The sequence below is a fragment of the Sander vitreus genome, chromosome 15 (genome assembly GCF_031162955.1).
Source record: "Sander vitreus isolate 19-12246 chromosome 15, sanVit1, whole genome shotgun sequence".
Classification (NCBI taxonomy): domain Eukaryota; kingdom Metazoa; phylum Chordata; class Actinopteri; order Perciformes; family Percidae; genus Sander; species Sander vitreus.
Genome location: NC_135869.1, coordinates 5,666,583 through 5,694,060, shown reverse-complemented (window position 1 = coordinate 5,694,060; position 27,478 = coordinate 5,666,583). Strand labels below are relative to the sequence as shown.

General features: G+C 41.8%; 1 protein-coding gene across 1 annotated transcript; it reads right to left on the bottom strand.

Moving 5' to 3' along the window:
• Positions 1–12,424: 12,424 nt before the first annotated feature.
• On the bottom strand, positions 12,425–26,724 carry fbxl16 (F-box and leucine-rich repeat protein 16). The gene is made up of 6 exons (XM_078268646.1): positions 26,017–26,724; positions 21,594–21,836; positions 20,037–20,302; positions 15,214–15,298; positions 14,341–14,404; positions 12,425–12,573 (listed from the first exon to the last, which is right to left on the bottom strand). The coding sequence occupies exons 1-6, from the start codon at positions 26,722–26,724 to the stop codon at positions 12,425–12,427; spliced, it is 1,515 nt and encodes a 504-aa protein (XP_078124772.1).
• Between the last annotated feature and the right edge of the window lie 754 nt (positions 26,725–27,478).

Here is a 27,478-nt window from a genome sequence, read left to right as displayed (position 1 = left end):
GTCCAGTGTGAAGTCATTGTAATTAAACCTACTGATTTAGGCTGCCCAAATTAGACAGCTATTCCAGGGGCCCCAGACCACCAGGCGCCTCAAAAGAACCCCTGTTCACTGTGTGTCATCTAGATCAGGGGTCTCAAACATATGGCCCGTGGGCCAGAACCGGCCTGCTCAAGAGTCCAATCAGGCCCACTGGAGGACTTTGCAAAGCATGAAAATTGCAGGAAAGTAATTAATTACAATTCCAAAGTCGGTTAACAGACCTAGAGAACTACTTCAGTAACCGGGGTATCCTCTATGTATACACCTTAAACGGAGTATGGCCGGTTTAAGTGTACGTGCATGCTCCAACTGCCCATCCCCACTCCCCTGAACCGGAAAGAATCTGTCAGCGCTGTGAGTCGTAGTCGTTGCTATGATACCATACAACAAAACAGCAATGCCCGAATCAGCTGCGGTCCATCGGCAGCAAAGAGCCTGCGGTCCGTCTGTTTTACTCCCCGCCGAGGCAGTAGCAGACATCGTGAGATGGCTAAACAGATTATCCATCTCCAGAGCTGTCAACGCTGTGTCTCGGCAAAAAAGTGGAGGAACTGAGCAGCCCCCGCTGCGGCCGCTGGCTAACGTCGTTAGTTAGGTAACGCTTTGCTAATTCCACCCGACACTGGTTAGATATAATGAGCCGAACAAGTTGACAGTCATCTGGGGAGAACACTGTGCTTTTCCTACCCTGATAAGAGTGTGTAAATGAAACATTAAGTTGTTAAATTTTACAAATTTTGGTGGCCGGTCTGTGTAATTTGAAAGAAAAAGCCAGTTGTGTGTTGGCAGAGCGCCACCTACTGTGCCGGAGGTAGAGTTACTCCTGTTACTCCCATTCGTCCCCGCTCATGTATACGGGGAGAACTGGCATAACCTGGTTATTCACTTAACCCGGTTACTGCTGACTGCATGATAACACACCTGGTTAAACTGTAATGTCTACCTTAGTTGTCTCCTTAATTGAGAATTCATTGGCCGAATCCCAAAGTCCGGACTCACAGACACACGGACACATTCTCGCGAAATTCGTAAGGGCTTAGGGTTGTCTCAATGTCGAATTTCAAAGGCCGTGAGGGTTTGAGTACACACTTACCGAGCCCTTTCCGTGAGTCTGCATCGATGCAGACTTCACCAAAGGGAATTACCCACAGTTCAAAGCGTTGTGATGTTTACCACGGAGACCATAGGGAAATCCGGAAATTACAAAGGTAAAAAACAGCCCTAAATTGCATTCATGTTTCCTTCACTTGCTTCCCTTCCTTGCATCTTAGTCCATCCCACCGAGGAAGCATGGGAGAGACGGAGGAAATCACAGCAGCTTGCTGTGAACAGAAACAGTTCTGCAGGATGTCATACAGCACTTCAGTCGTCTTCCTCTCAGGGGTGTCCTGTCTTCAGGTTGTAGCCGCTGGGATCTAAAGGTGTGGCGTTGAATGATTTTTGGTAAGTGAAAAAAGTAAATTGACATTTCTGGAGGTCAGACTTTGACCCTCACCTTCTGCATTCTGTGTGTTCTCAAAATCCCTTTGCTACAGGAAACAAGAACAAACTTCTAGCAAGCTACACGCTGAAAATGGCAAGTTTTGAAGAAAACGTTCCTGCGTACGGAGCTTAGCACCGCCCAAGAAGAGGCGTTTTTTTTCTCCTATCCTAGAATGTATGTGTGGTGAAGCCAGACCTTACTCCACAGCGCTGTTGAGATATGTATGGAAATACTAGACTAGGTAGTCCCTGACACGAGTTACCAATGTTCGTTCTGGTCTCAAATTTGGGGAGAATTTTCATTATCCACTCCTTGTTCTTGTTATTTTGGAGTACAGCTCGAACCTTTTAATGCTCTCTGCCCTTTGTCTATCCTCCTCTTCACTGACAAGGTGCTTTGCTCTGTATAGGAGTCCTCACCACTGATCTTTATTTTGTAAGTGGTGGTTAAAGTGGGGTCTGTGAGTGTGTATCCTACACTGTGGTCTTTACGCTCCTGTCAGCTGTACGCATCCGGAAATTACAAAGGTAAAAAACAGCTCGACACACGACCACGGAACACAGACCAACCTGATATCCAGCTTGTAAAACAAGTTTGAAAAAATGTGGAATCAGGCAGTTGTCTCCTGTGCCTTGTGTGTGGAAAGCAACAAACTTAAAATGAAAATTCCCAAACCGGCAAGTGTCAGCAACATCTTTGTTATTAAATGTTGCCGAGGTAACGTGATCTGGTGAAGTGCTGTCCCAATTCCATTTATCCCTATTTCAGTTTATTCAATAAGTTATCATCTGATGTCTATAAATGACACAAGCCTGCCTATAGGTTTATAGTATTTTAGTTCTGGTTCTGCCTGTGATGTAGGGGGAGATCAGCTGCTCCCCAGCTCAATTAAGAGGTGCTTCTCACTTCCCCTAAATTGCATTCATGTTTCCTTCACTTGCTTCCCTTCCTTGCATCTTAGTCCATCCCACCGAGGAAGCATGGGAGAGACGGAGGAAATCACAGGAGGAGAGAGGAAATGAGGAAATGTGTTGTTTTTTTTTAAAGGGATGAGACGTCCTTTCCTCTGAAGCGTCACATGAAATGGTCAGCCGTGTGGGCGGAGTTGGCAATGGATTTCAGCTGCACGGCTTCCAGAAAGGCTGCTCTCTGTATCCTCGCTCATAGCTCCTCGGAGATCCCTCCTTGCTCATTGCTCCTCGTAGATCCCTCCTCCATGCTCGAACCTCGCTCCTTGGGGCAGGAATAAGAGCTTTGAGACGGCCTTCACCAAGGAGGGACAGAACAACTTCCGGTTCAGCCGAGGACCGAGAACCGAGGAGCTATTAAATAAGGTAAGTGAGATGCACCTAATGAGAATACATGCAGGTCTAGTTGATCAGGTCCTCTCAGCAGGGAGGGGCTGGCCAATCTGGAGGTGGAGGAGAACAGGTAAAATAGTTCTGCAGTTCTGCACCTGTGCATGTGGTAGGTTCCAGTTAGAGAGGCTCAGATGTGAAAGTGCGTTCATGAGAGGAGAGAAAGGAAAAGGAGCTGGCAGCTTGCTGTGACATTGCTGTTTTTTTTTTGTTATTTTGCTTTGGTTTAATTTAGTTTCATTGTAATTACTGGGTTTCATTTTGTGCCCTTTGAGTATGTTTAATAAAGTGGTGGCACTGAAAAGGTGGTGGTGTGACACCTCCTTTATTTGACCTTTTTACCAAAGAGGGCCACAAAATATCTTATAAATGATGACAATCTACTGCACCTCCCTTTCATTTTACAGAGGGTTCACCTGAGAGTCATCATGAGTTCCTGCTCCTACCCATACAGATACCGAAACACATTACTGGCAGACTTGCTGCATGCAAGAACATCTTTTCATTCTTACACTAAAATTCTCTCACTTTTTTGGCTGGACCGCAGGGGCAAGCCCTATACATGTGAAAGTCCATGACTTACAGAGTAAGTGATCAAATTCCACCATTGGTGGGTCGAGTGTTGGAGTTTCCCCATTGGTTGTTGCTCTTTCAAAGTAAATAGGCACGACAGTGTTTCCACTGGTAACGTTTTGGAACTGAGCCATCTTCAGTGTTATTAGTCCCGCTTGTGCTTTTCCTGCTATGACTAATCAAGATGTCTTGTTTTTCCAGTTTTTGCCCCATCCCCCCACATTATGTTCTAATAAAGACGCAACTTGCTGCCAGCCACCTCAGACATGGCCCCGTAACATATGGTTCCTTTTGAAATCCTTGAAGGTTTGTGAGTTCGAGGGGGCGTAAATCAAGGCATTAAAAGTTAATTAGACATAAACGTTAGTAAATAGTCAGGCTTATACTGTGAATAATTTTATATTTAGTAGGATAAGGTCCACTGGACGGCACTGAAATGAAGATCATATGGTTCTCAGTTGGGAACTTTATAAAAAATACTGCCTTGCGTAAAATATAAAAGCATCATGAATTGAGCCAGGCCACTTTGCTATCGAATGCCTCATCATCTCATTATGATACCCTATGGCTTGGATGTTGATGCTATGGTATCCTTTGTGGGACACACATGTTGCCTCATTCTCCCCACAGGCGGTTTTAAGGCTCTGACACAGCAACCCGATGGCCAACCATCGACAGAAAAGGCAGTCGGACTGATCAGTCGGCTCCCTGAAGTCAAAAAAGTGCCTCGGAACACATCGAAGCGACGCCGACTTGAGCGTACGTTCTGCGCGTGCACAGGGCCGAAATACGTCTCCATTACAGAAGGCGCCGCTAATCTGTATTGTCGCCCAACAAATGAAAACCGGAAATGACGAAACATCTCTCTAGACCTAGTAAACACAGAGCACGCTGTCGTCAGTCATTGTTTTCATCAGAGAGTGTTGATAGCAGTCAAGAAGGATCGTTGTTGTCATTACTCGCTGAATGGAAGAAAATACGATGGCTAGTAATAAGAAGATAGTGACGTTGTCAAATCGGCCAAAATGAACACCGACGGCTCCTCCGGCTGACGACGGAACAGAGCACATTGAACAGACTCGAGTCACCGACCTTGCCAGACTATCCGACGGCCAATAATCTGGTTGGTGTGTCAGTGCCTTTAGAGGAAAACCTGTCTAATTCCACTGGGCATCCGACATCTGTTTGAAAATCTCCTTTTTTTATAGTTTTCACTGGACAGGAAGGTTATGATAATATTTAATGTCAAAAGTAAGTAGTAACTAAAGCTGTCAGACAAATGTAGTGAAGTATAGTAGTAAGTATAATATTTGCCTCTGAGATGTAGTGTAGTAGAAGTATAAAGCTTTATAAAATGAAGTAGCTTGAATTTGTATTTAAGTACAGTACTTGAGTAAATGTACTTAGTTACTTTTCTCCACTGGAAAACACAGAACATATTCTTGAGTTTTGTAGAATTGTCCATTGTGAACGTTCCTGCCTGGTGATTGGGTTGGATGTCATACAGCACTTCAGTCGTCTTCCTCTCAGGGGTGTCCTGTCTTCAGGTTGTAGCCGCTGGGATCTAAAGGTGTGGCGTTGAATGATTTTTGGTAAGTGAAAAAAGTAAATTGACATTTCTGGAGGTCAGACTTTGACCCTCACCTTCTGCATTCTGTGTGTTCTCAAAATCCCTTTGCTACAGGAAACAAGAACAAACTTCTAGCAAGCTACACGCTGAAAATGGCAAGTTTTGAAGAAAACGTTCCTGCGTACGGAGCTTAGCACCGCCCAAGAAGAGGCGTTTTTTTTCTCCTATCCTAGAATGTATGTGTGGTGAAGCCAGACCTTACTCCACAGCGCTGTTGAGATATGTATGGAAATACTAGACTAGGTAGTCCCTGACACGAGTTACCAATGTTCGTTCTGGTCTCAAATTTGGGGAGAATTTTCATTATCCACTCCTTGTTCTTGTTATTTTGGAGTACAGCTCGAACCTTTTAATGCTCTCTGCCCTTTGTCTATCCTCCTCTTCACTGACAAGGTGCTTTGCTCTGTATAGGAGTCCTCACCACTGATCTTTATTTTGTAAGTGGTGGTTAAAGTGGGGTCTGTGAGTGTGTATCCTACACTGTGGTCTTTACGCTCCTGTCAGCTGTACACAGGTGTCCAGGAACCCGGTTCACTGTGAACCTAGTCTCGCATTGCCAGACCTTCCTCCACAGCATTGCGGAGGAGTGTCTGGCTAGTCCATACAGCATTCCTGGACAGGAGAAAAACGTGCTCTGGTTTATTGGCATTTCTTTAAACCAATCACAATCCTCTTGGGCGGTGCTAAGCCCCGGACACAATGATGGCGCCGCTGCAAAATAGCCTCTTGTTTTGGTGGAACATGTGTACGTTCAAAAGTAGTTTTAGTCGTGCAACAGGAAACTCAGATTGGACAGATAGTCTAGCTAGCTGTCTGGATTTACCCTGCAGAGATCTGAGGAGCAGTTAACCATAGTCCTCAGGATGGACATCCGGCTGAAAAGAGTGACATCCGGCGGAATTTCCAGTGGCACCGGAGCAATCCCGGAAGTGGAACGTCATGGATATAGACTACTGTGAACCAGAGTTTAGTGCATACCTGGGTCATGTTATTAAGCTAATGTGGTTGAGAGCTCCAGAAAAAAATGTGTACCTTACATTAAATGGACCTTGAGTTAAGGGTGTTTTGTCAAAAGATACATATTAGCAGTCTATGTGTAATTAATGTTTGTTATAGTCCACCCCGTACTTTACAACGTTACATTTTATTTGCTGAAGAGCTGCAGGAAAACTAATAATACATACTGTGAACGGATCCATCCTTATTTGCAACATTTCATCTTGCCATTGAAAATACTAACATATGCATGTGTGAACAGCACAGCTTTACACATCATCAGTTCATTTCCATTATTACCAGAAATCCCAACCACTTGTTGACTTCATGTGGCTCGGGCCCCTTAACAGACATGTTGGTGTGATGTTGACATGAGTCAATGCTTTTTTTTCTTTTTTCCAAATGGTTTAGAACATCTGCAGGTACCAAAGCACTAAAGCCACTGGTCATTAGTGCAAAGATGGTCTTCAGTCAAAGTAAAATCAGTACAGGCACAGGTTGGCTAAACACACTGAAACTGAAAGAGCACACACGTTCTGCCAATTTCAACATTATCGGTAAACTGTCAGTATTTATTTTACTGCTTACTTACAGTTGTGCTGTACAAGGGTTGTAACAAAATGGTGACAGATGTAGACCAAAGACTGTAGACAGTAATAGAGGTGAACGGAATTATTTACCTTAGAAATTGTACCTCATATCATGTACCTTTAGAAAGGTTTGTTGTTAATTGTTTGTAGCTGAGAAATGCATGTTAGAGTTCATGATATGTAAACTTACATGTGAATCCTTTGGAAGCTCATTAAAAGCAAAAACTACTGAAAGAGATGAGTTATCAAAGTGTGAGTCCGTGTTAGAGAGTGCAGGAACAGAGCTGTTTGTGCAGAACACATCTGTTTTTAGGGATTATTCTGCCTAACAATCTTAAACTCTCACAAACCATAGCAAGTGAGCGCAGAGCTACTGCTAAAGCTAGCTTGCTGGATTATGATCAAAACTTTAAAGGGTGATTTCGTTTTTTGTTTTTTTTCAACCTGACCCTATTTTTTCAAGCATTGGTGTCTAAGTGACTGATGTGAACAAAACTCTTTGAAATTGCTTCAGAAATTGCTCCTAAATAACGTTGTCACCGGGCTGTAATGTAATCATATAGGGCAAATGTGCATCATCAATTTCTGTCCACTAAAAGTGCTGTTTTTGTCACTGACAGGCTCTTTTTTGTTTATCTAAAAATCCCCATCGCCAAACTCTCCAGACTCCATTTAAATAATTAATACTTTTAGCATGTATAGAGCCAGCATATTTCCACATGTAAGTGGGTGAATGAATGGTTTATTTCAACCAAACCAGAGTGGTTGTTGGAACAGTGGAAAGACGAACCAAGACGGCTTTTGATTATTGATAGTTAGGGATTTCGGGGCTTTTTCATGTTAAACAAAAATGATCTTACTCAACCTCTGTAGGGATCCATAATGTTGTCAGACACTTAGAATAATAATCTGAGCCTGTCAGCGGCAAAACAAACACTTTTTTGTGGACGTAAATTGAAGTGCTATTGCCATTAACTTAACATTGTAGCTTGTTTCGCTGCTGCCGACTGCAGCGATCTCTCTTAATACTGGACCAATGTCAAAGATTGTTGTTCCCATCAGTCACTTAGACACAAAAACATAGGAACATAGGGTCCAGGTTGAAAAAAAAAAAAAAAAAGTTACCCTTTCAATTTGTTTGTTTTTATTTTCATTAGTCTTGTCAGAAATAAGCTTCCATAGCATCCTCACCTTCCGAGATCTTGCCCCTTGTCATCTTAGTAGACAGTGTAAACATTGCTTAGCAATGACAGGGGCCAATCTCAGACTTCAAATGCTTTTATGTATATCATACTCTGTATTTCCACATTCAGGACAATGACAGTAAATATAACATGTCACCACTGTTTGCTTCCTTATTCTTAATGACCCAACAGCAATACAAAGTTGACACACACGCACAGAGAGAAATATACTCTTGCGCATTATGACAATTTAAAAACTTTAAGTCAGTTAATGATAGTAATGCTCACTGGTGTCTGAAAGAGTGTATGCTAAATGTGTAATAAATAGATTATTTCACTTAGGGGTCTGAAATGTCAGAAAAATAAAAATAATAATAATAATAATTAAAAAAAACAGCAATCAAGTTAATTCAGTTAATTCAGGCCCAAATTTGAAGTTCCATAAAACAAAATCCTCTGAAGAAAGTCTCTTCAATAAATAAACCACATAAATGAGACACAAATTAATTTAAATAAATAGATAAATAAATAAATATACTTATGTACAATGAAGAGATTCAGAACAACCTCTGAAATGAGCCTTCTTGAAAAACAACGCAGATCAACTAAAAACATGCATGGTCTGCCATGTCCGTATACAGTACACACTCCGTGTAGTCAGCGATCAGCTAGAGGCAGCCAGACACATTTTCCGCGCTGCTGCAGATGCATTTGGCACAACCTAATACTGGCTGACACTGATCCAACCCCTTCAGTTGGCAGTCAGCACATCTGAGGACACACAAGAGGCAAAACGCAGCACAGTGGCTCAACGTTCCTTTTAATATCAGATGAGCACGGGAAAGAAACATGACTACTGGTTTTAAAGTAGGGCTGCACAATATGTTGTATATATACAATATACACATTGTGAAAGGCTGCGACATATCCCGAAAGATCTTCTGTGTTAGTTGAAAGAAAACATCAGTAGAAAACTGCACTTTAAAAATGTTAACTGTCATTCTTTTTTTAGTGCTGCATTTTTATATACTTCAATGTTCAATTTGTTCGATAAAAGAACGTTGAAAAGGATTTCCTTTCATTTGTTTTAAATTCCACAAGCAGCTTGTTGTATTTTTGCAGAATGCTGAAAGCAGCAGAAATACAGAACTGCGTACACTTTAATATCTGTTCATTTATCGCAAGTAGTATCGATATCGCGATATTCAATAACGTTATCACATATTTTGCTCATATCGCACAGCCCTACTTTAAAATGATTTGTTTTTCCTTTGTCACATCAATAACTTACTCCTTGTTAAATAAATACTTTGGTTTATGGGAAACTTTACTATATTGCCGTCCTACCCAGAGTCGGTGCCGGGTTTACTAGCACAAAGGCATGTTGAATCCAATGCTTAGCTCAGTTTATGGATGTGGTATCTAAGGTCTAAGAAAAAATAGGATTTCTTACAACTTGGGTTTGGTTTGGTGTGTTTACAACCTGTGTGATCACCCTGCTGCTAATGTCTCTTTGCGTTTTGTTGTAGCTTTGTGTTTGCAGTGTCATTATTACTAATACAACTAAAGGCTGGAGCTGCATAGGTAAGAGCTAACCCCCGCAACAGGCTCCATCTATTCAAATGGTTATCTATAGTAGATTTCAACACATTCTCACTCCCATCGCTTCATCGCTTGGTCAGGTATCTTTGGTGCTTGTTACGGACGCAAAAAAGTCTCCTTTAGCGTCATATTTACTGTAGACGCACTTGTTCGGGATTCTTGGCATCACTTTTTGACGCTCTGAGTTGGGACGTACATTTAAGTGACATGCGGGACACGAACGGGACATGAATCCCGGTCTCCTGTTTTTCATACTACGTCCCTAATTATGACTATGCTAATTTAGCTAACTTTAGCTAGCAACAGTAACAGTCCGTGGTTAGGAAAGACTAGGATTACAACCATTTGTAATGAATCAACCTATGATTAGGGATATATGATACCACAGTCAGCTGATGTCATTCAGTTGTACGGCAGGGCTACATTAGTGTTAGTTTAAGGAGCGTTGACCTAGTAGTCTGCGAAGTAGAACCCGCGGATCCACGCGACTGCGCAGGCCAAGTGTCGCTCCCTGTGTAAAAAGCCCTTACCTGCGCCGCGGAGTTGCTGCTCTGCTACTCTGCTGCTCTGTCCAGTGCGTTCCATTCAGACGCTAAAGGGTGATTTTTGCTTCGGTACACTGACCAAGCATCAGTATTAGCCGAGTTGGGAGTGAGAACAGGTTGTAGATTTCCGTCAGATGTGCTATGTGCTGTATTAGTCCACATCAACTTTCTAAGCTTAAGATTTACATACACTTTAATATTTTTGAACTGTTGTGTGTGATGCTGTTTCAGCACAGCAGTTCCGGCTTTAACCCTGGATGGGCTGGTTTCCTCCCGACTCGCCCAACAGAAGGGGACTGAGCAAATCTGAAAGGCTACTGCGATAATGCTCTACACATATCATTCAAGAAGACAGATGTTACATCAAACATTTCCCACAATGTGAGTGACCAGGTTGAAAAGCAACAAAAGCATATATTCCTGAACGATGGCAGCTTATTTAGGGTTATTTTGCTCACATTTTATTTACCTCCATGGCTGGTTTGCCTTTAAAAGGCAATTTGCAGTTTTAAGTTTCATATAAACTCCCTTCTCAGTTAGCAGTGATATTAGAAACATTACAGTGTAAATGACAATTGTAAATTGTCAGTTACAGTACAAACATTTAGTGTGGAGGCCAGCCATGGGTTGTAGGGCGAGGGGGCTGAAAGGAGCTGTTACGTGATCCCATTGACATCAACTAATTGAGCTAAGCTCGGCTAAACATGATTTCAAAACATCAACATTCAAGAAGGCCATTCATAAGTTTCTCTGACTCTGGGTTTGTAGGAACATTTGTAAAGCTCCCACAAACTAAATTATCTTTTAAAAATTGCCACATTGCAAGGGCCCTTAGCTCCTGTTGCTTTCTGTCCCCTGGCCTGTAGTGGACATTGTAAAAACGGCTTACATATTCAATACTGAAATCCCAGAGCCTCCCTTTTTACCTTTAAAGTAACCTGACTTTCGCTGAGGCAATCACACAACGCTTCCACAGCTGGAGAACCACACGAGTTCAAACTCAAACACTAAACATCATGTTGTTGTTTTTTGTCAGCATGTAAAAGATGGAGAGAAGAGGAAGAAGAGGTTCATTCCAAAACCAGATTCCCCCCCCCAATTTGGATAAAACTACCTAACCAACAGAAAGGTTGCTCGCAAAACTCTCCCGGCTAACTAACAAAGTTAGTCATTAGTTTGAGTCCAGAAGTATCAAGTCATCACTGTCATGTTAAGCCACACAGTCGCATTGTTTTCTAGTCAGGATTATTTTCGAATTATCATTTGAGAGAAACACATTTCATCCTCAGCAGAAACTCTGCAGCGTTGAAGTCGGATGCCTCCTGCACACTCTGCTTTCCATTTGACTGGCTGCTTGTTTATGTTGCACCGCCTCATTTTCCCTTTAAAAACACAACTTTCACAGTTTATGACAGCTTATCCTCCAGATCTGTTACAATAAATAATATGTGTACAACAAATGAAGAAGAGAAGTGGGGGGGGGAAACAATGTGCCAATCAACTCCAACACAAAAAAAATGTAAACTGCTGTTTTTCAAATTTTCTTCACTTTTTTTGTATTCCTGATAAGACACGGAAATGGAAAAAAGGTGGCAGTATCCCAAAAAAGACGGGAACCTGTGAGTCCATGACACACACTTCACACACAGAGGGAGGGAGGGAGAAAAAAGAGAGCGAGAGAGAGAGAGAGAGAAAGTTCCATCCCTGTCATTCACGTCTTTAGTTCTCTCTGAGTCCTGTTTCTCCAGCTGGCATATGGTGTCTCTCTCTAAACAAGAGAAAACGGAACCTTTGATACCTTCTGAGAAAAAAATAACAGCGTTATATTACACCGAGTGATGGAAATAGAAACGTCAGTACTCATGGTCTTGAGGACTTCACTTACCATATACAGTATGTGTGTGAGTGTGTTTACAGTGTCCGAGCGCATGTCTGAGTTCCACTATATCAGCTCAAACACAAAAGTTCCTTTTCCTAATTCCTCTGGATATGTGCATGTCACTCCCTTCAGTATCCATTCAGCTAAAAAAAAAAAAAAAATCATCAAAGTCTTTAGAGAAGCTCTCCCCCATAAACAAAAAAAAAAAAAGGAACTTGCTGTCGGACAAGACGTCACACCAAGCTCTTCCCTCCGGCATCCTTCTTAAATGAAGCTTGAATGCCATCCCATCATCCTCTGGGTGTGGCACGTACCATCGTCTGCCTTCATGCCTCGCTGTCCGCCTGTGGGTCAGACTACTCAATGGGGTGTGGAGGGAAACGGGGGGGGGGGGGGGGACAGGTGATGAGGAAGGGTGTGGTACGGTCAGAGCATTCAGTCTCCTGGCTAGCAATTTGAGAAAAAGACTGAGGAAGAGTAAGGAGGAGGAAGGTTAGAAGTATGGCGGTCGGTCGGTCGGTCGGTGGGTGGGTGGCTCAGCGGTCTTACTCGATGACCATGCAGTGGGGCAGGTGCTGCGAGTAATATTTGAAGAGCTCGGCGGTGGCTCCGGGGCAATTGGTCAGCTCCAGCTCCTCCAGCTCCTGCAGCTGGATGAGGCCAGACAGGCCGGTGGTGGTCAGCAGGGGGCAGCCTGGGGGGGGGGACAACAGTCAGCTGGGGGCTGGGTAACAGGGAGACGGCTGCTGATCGAGCCCAAATGTTACACTAACGCCAGTATCCTCCCTTCACCACACATTTAAAGGTGCAGTAGGTAAGACTTGTAAAACTAACTCATATTTGCTGAAACTGACCCCATGTTCGAGTAGAACTACATGAAGCAGGTCATTTAAAAAAAAATCTGGCTCCTCTGGCACCAATCACTGCTCATGCACACGCATTCATTCTCCCTTGTGGGGGGAGGGGCTTAGGAGACCGTTTTGGGCTTTAGCAGAAAGGGGGGAGGGACTGAGAAGTTGTTGATGTTCAAATGTTTTGACTAAGTCCTGGATCTTCCCAATCCTACCTACAGCGCCTTTAAGACAAATATTTTTTTATTTTGTCCTTGTTGCTTTGGGGTCAACTTTTGTGATCGAGGCTCAGGTCCCTGATGTGAAAGCCCCCTTACTGTTTTATATTCCATTATATTTTTGATATATTTTGAATGCCATCTGTGTTTTCCTTCTCATAGGATACATAAAGGTATTCCTACCATAAATTGGTGCATAAAAGTGTATCAGGAAATTTGTCTTTGACGCTCAAAATAACCCTGGGGGAGGACACCCACACCCCCCTCCCCACTTTGATATGCCCCACTACTACCCACTACAATACATTAGACTACACCACTGGCTCCATCTCGTGCCAAGTCCGTTCAATGTCACAACGAGAGTTGACGGAAATTCATGCTGTCTTTTTTTTTTTTTTTCCAGTAGTGAAATATTACAGCTAAAAAACTAAAACTGAAATGATTATTTACGATTCTTTTCTCGATTATTCGATTTATCTTTTGTCATGAAATGTCACAATGTGACATCATCATATGTCGTGTTTTCACATCAACAGTCCAAAACCTAAACATGCTCAGTATACTATCATAGAAGAGAAACAAAAGCAGCAAAACTTCACAATTTAGAAGCTGGACTTGCATTCGGCTTGAAAGATGACTTTAACAATTCATTGACTTTCATTTACACTTGCAGATTATTTTGTTGTTTTGTTGCTAGTTAATCAATCAACTTTCAGTTCTAAAGTGTATCCAATTTCTATGACCAAATATTATATGGGTTCATAGCTAACTTAGCATTAGAACATGAGATATCTTCTGTGCAAGGTTGAAGCAAATTTTAGGCAATGCTTTTGTCGGGACGAGATGTGGTCATTAGTTTGTAAATTATAGAGTGTGGTCTAGACCTACTCTATCTGTAAAGTGTCCTGAGATAATTCCTATTGTGATTTGACACCATAAATGAAATTATGAATTAAACTGATCTAGGCCCTGTACTTCTAAATCAGTGGATCACCACTAGATGGCAATATAAGGCTCCAGATCATAGCACAGAGTAGAGTTACATATAATCCACTTACACTAGATACAGTGTAACATGGTTCACCTGGTTAATTGTATAAAGAGCAATTTTTAGATTAGTTTAGATTCTCAGTATATATATATATATATATATATATATATATATATATATATATATATATATATATATATATATATATATATACAGTATGTTCTTGCTTTGTTACTCATTATCTAATGCATGCGAGCACAACAAAGATTTTAAATATTTTAAAGATGAATGTTATTATGTTGAAAATATGCAGACAGGTCACATAGTAATAGTACATACAGTACAGATACATAATACACACATAGTAGTAGGAAACACTTTCTGTATAAGATAAATCATACCTGCAAGAGACAGTAGGCGAAGACTCCTCATTCCAAACAAATGCTGCAGACCAAAATCCTGTACCTGCACACACACACACACACACACACACACACACACACACACACACACACACACATTCACTCAATTATATATGAGAAACGCTAGTCATTGTGACTGTGTGACTGACAGGTGAAAGAACAATAGTTTTTATATGAATAAATCACTAATGCATTAAAGACGAGGCTATTTTCATTCATCATCTTTAGTAAACAAATGTGTGCATGTTGTAAAATAAATTAGCAGACTCTGAACTTAGTGTTGCAATCTCTTATAATGAACATTAGGACTGCATTACTGTAAGTTTAGTCAATGTGACGTGATTGTTGTGAGATATTGCAGTACAGACTTTTCAGAGCTGAAACTGCAATACCACTGAGCAATCCTGGATGTGAACTGGGATGGATTGCAGGGGTACAAGCATGTTACAAGACTGGATTTTTTCATTCCATAGATGAATCAATACAAACAAAGGCTGCCATGTTTATCATAGTCCAGAATATGAGAGTTGGATGAAACCAGCAATACTGACTTCTTTTTGCTATTCTTAGAGCCTGACTACAAGTTGGGGTGCAGATATAAAGTTTGTGAATACGGATGTGCCACAGAAAAATGACAATACTCAACACACTCCATCGGCAGACGTTGGAGATTTGTATTTCTTGCTAGTAATTTCTCAGATATTTTTCATGTACATTGCCAAGTTGGTTTTGAACAGCCTGGAATCTTGGGTGCTAAATGATGAGTAGTGAAACGTTTTTGTCTAAAATGCAAGAACATGCAGTGTGGGAGTGTGTGTGTGTGTGTGTGTGTGTGTGTGTGTTTTGTGTTACCTGACAGCACCAGCGCAGATAGAGGCTCCTTAATGATGACATGGTGGACAAGTAGCCCAACCCAGTGTCTGTGATCCGCACACACCTACAAGTAGACACAATACACAACAACACACCTAAGTGATGTATGACCTTTCCGTTTTTTTTTGACTGATGCATTGAGAAACACTGGTGGAAACAAAGCTTTGACACACTCTCACTGCTCTTTATATACTGCAATTACAATTTGCGTAGTTGCTAACGTTTGCCAATATCTACTGTATATACTCAACACTCAGTGCTCCGCGCAATTTAGCACACATTTTAACTGAAATACTGTGCAGATCTTAAGACTAAGTATAAATATATTATAGTAGCTTACATTTTAAGTATACAATACGTGCAGCCTATGTCAAAATGTGTTGAATTTGACATGTACTCATGTTTACAGTGCAGCAGTAAGGAGGAACCTTCAGCCACTGCGTTTTAGTCTGGCAGATTGATTGTGACACTGCCTGAGCTGACGCTATGTCTGAAAACTAACCCTACCAGAACCAGGCTATTTGGACCGTTAAGTTTGCCTGGAAACTTAGGTCGGACTTATTTAAAACTCCTTTATGAAACAGAATTTCTAAATGTTAAAAGTATCTAAATGTTAAAATGGTTAAAAAATCTCCCGGCTAACCCTAACCTCTCTCAAGGGGTCAAAGTTACCCTCCACAAACATGAAAAAAACGTAATATTAAGCACTATGTGTGGTGCTAGAGAGGTAGAATGATTGCTTCTCGCAAGTTCCACCAGTCAAACAAAGAAAAAGCAATATTATATTTGAGGGTGGTATATGATCAGGGTGCGGTGGTAATGCGTGCCTGAGCACTATCCAATAAAACATGCAGAGAGGAAGGGTTAACAAACATTAAACCCCTCTACTTAAACAAGCAACACGGCTCTCAGAGAACTAGTATCTGGACTATCGGCTTTTTTCAAAAAGGATTTCTACTGACAAGCTTCAAGATTTTTATTTTCATGCAGTATATTTATTTGAAGAAATGATCTGTTTGCATTTAAACAGTTGTCGGTCAATGTTTAGGTTCCGAATGTAAAACTCTTTTAGCTCAAGGAAATCTGGGAAGCAACAGAAAACACTGACTCGATTTATGTCATAACATATATCATTATCGACTGATAAAATGTTTGCCGTATTGTCCACCTCGAGTTCAAGTGTACTCTCATGGCTTCACAGTCACCAGATCTCAGGCTCATAGAGCACCTTGGGGATGACATGGAACAGGAGATTCAGAGCAGCAATGTTTCCCATACATCTTTGAATCCATGCCACAAAGAATTCAGGCAGTTCTGCGGGCAAATAGGGGAGGGGGGTGGTCCTATCCAGAACTAGAAACATGTCCCTAATAGAGTGGCCATTGTATCCCAAGCCAAAGTCAGCACATATCAGCCTATTGATATATTGCAGGGCTCTAATGATGTCAACATTTAGATGTGGCAGAGTGCATCATCGCCGATGTCATTATTGCCATCAGAGTCATTATCAAGGTAATCGTGAGAAAGACCCTGACACTGGGACACCATGCTGCAAAGATCTTTCAATAAACATCAATATCAAATCAACTGCTTTTGGAAAGAAAACATTTGGTAACACTTTACTTGAAGGTATTTACGTAAGAGTGACATTATTATTTTTTTTTTTTAAACGTGTCAACATTTGGATATACATTCTTCAGTCCAATGTGTCCCTGTACCTCCTCCCTGCATCTCCACCCTGCAGCCTTGCTGCTAAAGAAGGCAGCGAGGAGAATTGATGAGCAAGTCCACTGTTTTAAACTGAGCTCAGCAGAAGTGTCTTCTTCATCATTACAGAGTGCTGCTACCTTGGAACACAGCTCACTGTGATTTTCCCATCTGCAGCACTACAATGTGTTATAATGACACAGTCTCTGTATGTTAGTACGGGGTTGTCTTCTGTGTATCCAATGTACATGTTAAGCATGAGTTGAGCCCAATTTAAATGGGTAATGCGTTAAATCCACGCCGCAGGTACGTACGTAGGTATGTGTAGATACGGACCCTACGACCGTAGGCTACACTGTAGCCTGACGTGCACCTCTCAAAAAATGTAACTACACGTGGCGGCGACACAGACCGCAGCAACTGCGATTGGTCCGCTTGGCCGTGGCTTGGTAGCGTCGCATTTCCTCCTACTTATTTCCGATTTCTCCTTCTCCGTAAACAGCATGAAATCAAAGAGAGGGTTAACTTTTCTTGCTTCAGCTTTCTGACCGTGGTCAGAAAGCACAGGGGAGACACTTTGTTTCTCACACTATGCCTCCAGAGTCGGCACTCGCTCTGTAGCTAGTCTACTGTATATCGACAAAGTTTCATCACCGGGATAGTTCCGGTGCCACCAGAGATTCTGCCGGATGTCCCTCATTTTCGGACGGATGACCCTCACCTTCTGCTTTTTTTGTGTTGGCATTTTTTTTTTTTTTTGGTAAAATTCTCATCGCACACTTGACAGCTATTTTAATTCCAGAGCTCGCCTCCCTACGTGCACATGTTCCACCAAAACAAGTTCCTTCTCAAGGCTATTTTGCAGAGCCACCGTTACTGCATCCAGCGCTTAGCTCCGCCCAAGGCGATTGTGATTGGTTTAAAGAAATGGCAATAAACCAGAGCACGTTTTTTTTCTCCCATGTTGTGTGGCCAGACCTTCCTCCGCAGCGCTGTGGAGGTAGGTCTGGCAATGCGAGACTACTCCGAAGCTAATCCCCGACCCTCTCTCACTCGCTCTACCACACACTCCCCACGCATATGTACACACACACACACACACACACACACACACACACACACACACACATACTGGCTCTGCTATTCTCTTAAAGAGAGACGCTAGAACGATGCAGACACACCAGCGCACAAGTATAAACCTCAGGCCACTTACATAGGCTACTGCATAAGCTCTGCGTAGAGAAGCATACATTCAGCTTTAGTCACTCCAGTATATCAAGGGTCGGGCAAGCAATAAGTTATTGTACATATATATATATATATATATATATATATCTACTTTCAAACACATACATACACACTCTGATCTATATATATGGTGTGTTGTCTTTGTCACACAGACGATGAGCAATGTGTGGTCATAATAAGTTACGGTTTTTAAAGTTATCATTTCTTAAATCTCATTTAAATTGTTTGCAAAGTTGAATTAATTTAGATTGCAAATAAATATTAAAAACTAGTAAATGTACGGTTTTGTAGTTCACTTCCTATATTTTGGTGGACTGAGCTCTAGCGCACTTGGAAGAAAACAGAGACCCCCGTTTTTTTAATGCGGACCAGGGTTCGTTTGTTTGGTCTGCACCAGAGTTCGAATGAGCTTTCACACCACCCCAAACCAATCTGACGAAACACATTGGGTTCAAATCAGTAAAGGACCGTTCGGTATTTATGGAAAATAGGGGAGGGTCATGTCTTTTTATTCTTTGTTGATGGGAGGGTCATCCAATTTTTTTTGTCTAGGGGGGAGGGTCACCCAACTTTTGTATTCATGAGAAGAGCATCATTTCAAAGTGGCCTGTTTGATGCGTATTTATCCATGTAGCTCCATGTAGCTCTCTCAGTCTCGGCCCCTATCGCTAGCAGATGGGCCCTCCCTGTTTAGTCAGCCAGACCTGTAGCTTAGTGACCGTGGGATTTCTCAAACTGAATAAATCCCGCTCGCACATATAAACACAAAACTGCTTTGCTAGCTCAATCATGTTGTAACTAAGACATCTGCTGAAAAAATCATTTTATTCATTAGCATGATTGCCGTACTGTTTAGTTCAAAAACATCCAAAACACCGTACGAAAACATAGCTGACCAGACACAAGCTTTTATTTTGAAAAGTAATGCAGGAAGTGTGCATTTAGTTTTCATGCTTATTGTGTTTCCACAACTATGTTAGTGAGTAAATCTACTGAAATGGCCACCACACCATAACAGAGGAGTGGGATGCGTCAGATGAGAATGCAGAGGTTTAGTCACATATGTCATGGCTGTATAAAAAACAATGGGAATCTGTACATCTTTGCCAAGTGCAAACCAGTACAATAAATTGTTGGGGAGGGTCGACCCTTTTTTCCTAATCATTTTGGAGGGTCATCCAAAATGTATTGCTGGTGAAGGGAGGGTCAGGTCTATTTTGACTAAAGGTCCCAAAACTTCTCCGGTGGCCCCTGAAATAAATAACGAACAGTCCCTAATTATTATTATTAAGGCTATTTTTTTATTGATTTTTTTGGCTACTCTACCTAGGGTTGGATACCGAAATCTGTATTTTTTTGGGTACTACTGAGGACCAATTCATGTTAAACCAAACGGTGCCAAATTTCATTCATCATTTTTTACCTGAGAGCGGTTAAGCGCTCTGCATGTTGACTCTTGAGAGCGGGGCTCTGACACACACACACACACACACACACACACACACACACACACACACACACATAGAGCTGCGGTGCAGACAGAGCGGAACTAAGTCGACTCGGCAGTTTGTTTAAGTCACAGTGAGTCACTGCAATGCCGGTTAAGCGGTTGCAAGTGTGGTTGCACTTTTCAAAACTCCACACAGACAGCGTTCGCTGCAATATAGTATTAACGACGAGTGGTCACGGTGCAGTTACATTTCCTCTCGGACAGGCAGGCACACAAATGTTCTCTATGCCCTGTTGAATGACTGACAAGCCTACCTAACCCTAACTCTTCCCACCTCTGCACATATCAGGCTCTATCTGCTTTTCCACAGGGATAAAAGGACCACAAACACACTAACCTGTCCAACACCAGTTCTTCCAGTTTATGCAGGTCACAGGCAATGTACTCCAGGGCCATGTCAGTGATCCGAGGGCACCAGGACAGGTCCAGGCTGCGGAGCTTACGCAGGTTCTCAGCTACCAGCTCCACACCATCATCTGTGATCTTGGAGCAGCCGGAGAGGCTGAGGGCAGTCAGGTTGGGGAGGCTGTGCACCATGTTGACCACACCGTGATTTGTGATTTCCCAGCAGGAGTGAAGCCGCAGAGTGTGGGTGGTGTAGCCCTGCGAGCAGAAGGTAATTATAGTTTATTTGATCATGTAAGTGAATAAAAGGGAATTGATAATAAGCCTGGGCAACTTCATTATTATTGAGGATGAGCCCATCACAGACGTTTTAAGTGTGATACTACACAGGGCCAAAAACTTCTTCTGCATGGCCCTCTCTGACCTTTCTCTAACTTTTGAATACGCTGTACTTGTTGCACCATCCGTTTCCCATTTATAAACCAGCCACCTCCAAATCTCGGCTTCTCAGAATCTTAAAATAAATCAGTTCAAACATTTTCTGGGTACAGGCTCAATACCAAAATCAATATGCATTTTCATTTTCATTGGCCCATGACAAGTTTAATTTCTTTTAATTTCTCTCTTAAATTAAACATGCTTAACTTGCTGGTCATCTTCACATTAGCAAACGTGAAAAGAACTCAAATAAACTTTTCTCCTGTGGCCCTAATCCTCTTCCGTATAATTAGTTATCAAATTGACTGTATACATTTCTTTTTTAATTGATAGTGTTTTACTAAACTAAATACTAAAAACTGATGTAATTCTCTGTGAGATTGTCACTATGATTTATCACATTGGTAATATAAAAATATTGCCTAGTGCAGCTTTAATTAATAAGAAAATTGTCTTCAAGTTATTTTTTCGACCAAACCAGTACCTGGCCTAATGTCAGCCGGGATTGGCTCCAGGCCCCTGTGACCCTCTAAGGATAATATATATATAAATATATATGTATAGCTAATAGATGGATGGACGAATATGTTTATGAATAATAGGAAAAGAGCTTTGTGGAAAACACTGCATATTGTGTGTCAACTGAAAAACCCAATACTTGAGAATGAAGGTGTGTGAATGTGTAAAGTCAAGTAGCAGGCTGGTTTCTCTCAGGACTAGGGTATCATTTGGATTTTTCCGATTCTGGTGCTAAAGCGATAGTAAAAAAAAAAAAAAAAAAAAAAAGATGTAAAAATGTAATGATGTATTAATAATGTAACAACAATAACTTATAGCAATACCTTATTTCACCAGTAAATTGCTGTTAAACGACAAAAACAACCACCAGTGTTGGAATCCTCTACAGTGAAATACATTCACACTTTACACCGTTTAACGTTAGCTGTCGGTAACCGGGTGCAGCTACTAACTAAAGGTAGTTAGTTTCGGAGCATCAGAGAGCAGTGCAGGCATTTAAGTGGCACCGTAATGAGGCACAGAAATCCGCGTTTTTTATTCGGTCCGTATTAGTACTGGGTTTCAGTACCCGACCCTACTCAGGACACTCTACCTGTTTGGCTGTGAAGTAGGCCATGGCCGTGTCAGTGACGTGGTAGGCCTGCAGGCTCAACTCCGATAGGTTGGGCAGGAGCTGTGAGATAGCAGCGATGGCGTCGTCCGCCACATTGATGCAGTCGCTGACACTGAGGGAAGTGAGCCGGGCGTTCAGACTGGACCACAGGCCGGCCTCTGTGAAGTCGTTGCAGCCCGACAGTTCGAGGTGCATCAGGCCTTGCATTTGCTCCAACATGACCTGCAACATAAAGGCCAGCAGTTGGACTCAGTGATGTATGTAGCTGCTGAGATGTGGTTACAGAAAGATTATGAGCAGATACACCATTCCTCAGTGGTTCCCAACCTTTTTGGTCTGAGGTACCCCGACAGCCCTGTCAGATGAACTCAAGTATCCCTTCATCAATTCCCAATGTGTGTTTCAAATGGATAACACTGTTTATTATATGAAAGTGGATGTTGGTAATTATTTCCTAACATTGAACTGTCAATATTGAAGTTGGTTTGGTTTGGTCAGCAATTCTACTACTACTACATGGAGTGAAGCTGAATGTTTTTAACCATTTATCCATTAACTCCAGTTATTCTAAGCTATCACTTTTGGACAACAATTTCATCTGTTAGCTAACTATTTTAAACGTTAGCTAACTATAGCTAACTATTTCAAATGTTAGCTAACTATTTCATCGTTTAGCTATTTTAACCGTTTCTCTATTACTTTAGCTAATCATTTAAACTGTTTAGTCATTACTTTTAACTAGTTACTTCTACCATTTATTCATTACTTTTAGCTAAATGTCTGTGCTTGCTTGCTATAGTTTTAATACACTTACATAACTGCAACTTGTACTGTTCAGGTATTTAGTTGACTTCATGTTAATTTGTGGATATATTCTTCCAATCAAATCATAATTTCAAATTTTGTTGAGCGACAAACTGTCGATCGTTCTACCTACCCCCTACTCTTCACTGGAGAAGTTATAATTGCTGACAAATAGGCTACTGTACATTAAAGGTCCTATGACATGCTACTTTTTGTATGCTTTTATATAGGCCTTAGTAGTCCCCTAGTACTGTATCTGAAGTCTCTTTTATATAGGCCTTAGTGGTCCCCTAATACTGTATCTGAAGTCTCTTTTATATAGGCCTTAGTGAACCCCTAATACTGTATCTGAAGTCTCTTTTATATAGGCCTTAGTGGTCCCCTAATACTGTATCTGAAGTCTCTTTTATATAGGCCTTAGTGGTCCCCTAATACTGTATCTGAAGTCTCTTTTATATAGGCCTTAGTGGTCCCCTAATACTGTATCTGAAGTCTCTTTTATATAGGCCTTAGTGGTCCCCTAATACTGTATCTGAAGTCTCTTTTATATAGGCCTTAGTGGTCCCCTAATACTGTATCCGAAGTCTCTTTTATATAGACCTTAGTGGTCCCCTAATACTGTATCTGAAGTCTCTTTTATATAGACCTTAGTGGTCCCCTAATACTGTATCTGAAGTCTCTTTCCCGAAATTCAGCCTTGGTGCAGAATTACAGCCACTAGAGCCAGTCCCACAATGAGCTTTCCATAGGCTGTGCCATTTCTGTGTCTGTAGCTTTAAATGCTATTGAGGAGGAGAGGGGGGGGGGACTAGGTGGAGGGTGGGGGTGTGGTCTTGACCAACTGTCACTTTGCTTGTTTGTAAGCCTCTCTCTCATGAGTGGGCCAAATTCTCTGGGCGGGCAAAGCAGAGAAAGGGGAGGTAACCTTTCCCCTTATGACGTCATAAGGAGCAGATTCCAGATCGGCCCATCTGAGCTTTCATTTTCTCAAAGGCAGAGCAGAATACCCAGGGCTCGGTTTACATCTATCACCATTTCTAGCCACTGGGGGACTATAGGCAGGCCGGGGGAACTCATATTAATGTTGAAAAACCTCATAAAGTGAAATTTTCATGCCATGGGACCTTTAATAAACACCTAAAATTGTCCTCGTATCAGCTTACAACTACAGTGTAGTGTGTTATAAGCCATTGTTTGTATACTACTTAGAAATACTAAATAGGAGCTTATGAAGTAAAGTATTACTAAAAAGTTTTTTTTTTTATTAGCAAGCAAACTTTATCTGTTTATCCTGGCTTTGGACAAATCTATTTTTTGAGATTACTTAAATACTGGCTTTTCTTGGGAATTTATCTGGGTACATAAATATTATTACTCTTAATCTGTTTTGGTTATTAGTCTGTATATATTATCTTTGGACATTAATCAGCGGAAATGCCTCTTGTTTGTGTTTTGGTAGTCTCGCCAGACCACACAGTGCTGCATCAGTGCTGGAGTAAGGTATGGCTGCACCGCTTACCTATTCTAGGATAAGGGGAAAGACTGCTTTGGCTTGTTTGTATTTCTTTAAACCAATCACAACAATCCTGGGCGGCACTAAGCCCTGGATGCAGCGAATGGTGCCCTCGCAAAATAGATAGCAGAGACAGCAGAAGGGGAGGGACATCCCTTCGTCCCAGCACTGTATATCTGGTAAGCAAGACTAGTGTTAAAACAATAATTACATTATTGGCTCTGGTCTGTTAATCTTATCTGACAGACAAAGACTCTGTAAAGAAAGCTAAATTAAATAATAAATGGAATTTATTAAATGGGATCCATTCATTGGAATGGAATGAAATAAAACTACTACTCTAATGAACTTAATGAAAAGAATAAAGAAGCAGATTGAAATAGCATTTCATAATATAGAGCAGATTCTGAATTATTTCACATCACCATTTATATTAAACTCTTTGGGTCTCCATACTAACTTTTACTTTGCTTTCTTTTCTTTTTTCTGTTTAAGGTGCATCAAAATGCTAATGCACAAATCAGAACCCTGCAATAGGAAAGTCCATATATAGATCATGCAGCCAACAATTTCAGCTTTCACCATGGCAACCATCCACTCATCCCAGAATAGCAGGTATGAAGAGCCAGCTGAGCAACACTAGTAGGCCTCTTTTGTTCCAACAGCAGCAATGGAATATGACAGCAGAAAGGCAGAGATTATGAGAATAGAAGTAAAGGAAAAATCAAAGTGTCTTCCCATATTTTGCCACTGCTGCTTAATACAAACCAAATGCTATGCTGGCTAATGTTCACACATATCCACTTATATACAGACTCAACCAAAACCAGACTAAAAGGTAACTGGTTTAACTTCCCACGAGTGATGGCACTGGACTAGGATATCGTTAACGTTGAGGAGGGGTAAAATTACCTGTAGACCTACCTTAAGGGCTCATAAGGTTAATTTTCGCACAGCACTAATTCAATCAGTACTACAGAGTCTCTCACGTTCTCTTGTTAACTCTGTTTTCATTCATAAATTATGTCCTATCACTTCTCCTTTCCATTTTTTTGCAATCAATTTAATCAATAAAATGGCAAACTGAAAGAGCATGGAAATAAGTAATGATTGAAAACGGTATTTCTGTTAACAAGAGAACCTCAGAGCAGCAGAGACGTGAGTATGAGATGAAGACGTACTGATGTACTGATGGAATTAGTGCTGTGGAAATAAACATTTTCAAGGCAACATATGGTAAACATGGAGGAGATGTTGAGTTAGTATCAGTTTGTAACAGGTGCAGATCAGAAGGATATGTCTTTTTCCACAAATAACTATAATATATTAGTGGCTGCTCACATCTGTTGCTGACCAGTGCCACTTCTTTGTTGCCTGCTGAGACTGCAAGGGAGAGCTTGGGCATTTTCACAACTGTAGTTCATTCGTTTGCTCTGGTTCGAATCAGTTGATGAGTTTGTAAACTTAGAGCGTTTTTCCCTTTGTTTGTGTTTGTTTCACAAATCAAAATCAAAATCCATCATTACAACCCATGCGAGAACGTTCACTCTGCTTATCGGTCAGATGTGTCTGGGGCGAGAGTAAATAGAGGTAGAAGGTCCTGTTTTCTGGACGAGTGCATATTTCTCGCATCTCCATGGTCAAACCAGCTCGTTTAATTTAAATATTTACTTTATTATTTTTTGTTTTTACGTCTGCTACGTTCCCTGCTACTTGACCGCAGGACCCGTATAGCCCAAACTTGCGGAGTACATCTGGTAGTTAAGTTGGGTCAAGGTCGGAACAAGTTCTCACCAGAAACAAACCGTACTCAACCAAACCAGAGTTCGTTTGTAACCGGACCAAGACTATCTCCTCAAAGTGGTTGTTTTGGTCTGCGCTCGAGTGCGATTGTTGTGTTCACACCTGCCCAAACAAACCGCACCAAGGCGGTAAACCAAGGTTCAATTCAACCAAACTAAACAAGGCAAGTGTAAAAAGGCCCTTATATCCCAGGGCTGACTCTGAATTCCCTGCCATGTCTCTAAGTTTAGGGAAAATTCTTATCCAATAACCTCTGTCTTTTCCAAACAGATCCTGACTCACCTCCAAACCGGCATCTGTGATGGTGGACCTCTTGAGACTGACTGAGCGAACACCTTTCTTGGACAGCGGGTAGTTGTCGATGAACTCACAAATGTCCAGGTCTGAGACGCCCACTAGGCAAAAACACTGGAAGCCACGCAGGGCGAAGGCCTGCAGACTGACAAACTCCTTCTCCCCATTGGGCAGCAGGGTATATAGCTCCTTGGCATGCAAGATGGGTGTAACAGCCTCCCAGAACTTGGGCTGGTACAGCACCTTGCGCCATGTCTTGCATACCTGCGCCAGTACACATTTTTCAGCTGTGGTGAAGTACCAGAGCAATCGGTTGAGCAGCTTCTCATCCAGGACTTGCTGGCGCTCCAGCAGCATGGGTTTGGGTAGAGTGAGAGGGGGAAGCTGACGAAGGGACGACTTCAAGCCCACCAGAGGCTTTCCAGGCTCCATGTCAGAGCCCAAGAGAGAGGCTGCTGAGTTGGGCATGCCAGGGCTGTCCAGGTGGTGGTGGAGGTGGTAGGGAAGGGAGGACGGCGGAGGAGGCAGAATGGAGGGTACCGAGGAGGATTGGCACAGACGGTTCTTGGCAGCAGGTGTCCCCTTGGTGATACTTGCACTGCCCAGACCATTGGGCTGGCTGGGGGGCAACTTCACCATGCCGTTGCGAGTCACGCAGGATGACTTCAGCTCGCTGGGGGTGGACATGTTCAACATTGGGAACCTGGTGAAAGAGAAAAGAGTGCATCAGTGTGCGGTAAACACTGAAAACTTGCGTGCGGAGACTAATCTATAAAGGACAATCAGTTGCCACAAATACTATAAGTTTTGAAATAAATTATTTTATGTTTTTATAATTCCATCTATCCAGAAAGCAATAGGCATAGATTATATCCCAGGATCAATACGTGGAGGTGATAGGATCGAACAGCTCAACCAACGAGAAAGCTTCTGGATTTTCAATTACGAGCAACACATTACCCTGGACTAGTCTTGCATTGTCAGACCTTCCTCAACAGCGCCGCGGAGGAGGATCTGGCAGGTTCATACAGCATTCTGGGATCGGAAAAAAACATGCTCTGGTTTTTGGCATTTCTTTAAACCAATCAAAATCGTCTTGGGCGGAAAAACTCCGATTGGACAGATAGTCTAGCTAGCTGTCTGGATTTACCCTGCAGAGATCTGAGGAGCAGTTAACCATAGTCCTCAAAATCCACCAGAATTTAGCCTGTTGAAATCCACCTCTTTTTGCTTGATTTTTGTCTATTTCCCTTTCCCAAAGGGAAAAGCATACTAACAGAAGAATTGCAAGGCCAAAATGCATGTATGATGCTTCATTTGAAACCTAAATTCTTCTAGTTTCTGAAAATGTGCTTAATTAGGATGTGATTAAAACACAACATACACTACAGCAGTTCAAACATGGTTCAAAATAGTTATTTTGGTATTTTGGTCTAAAAATAACTCTAAA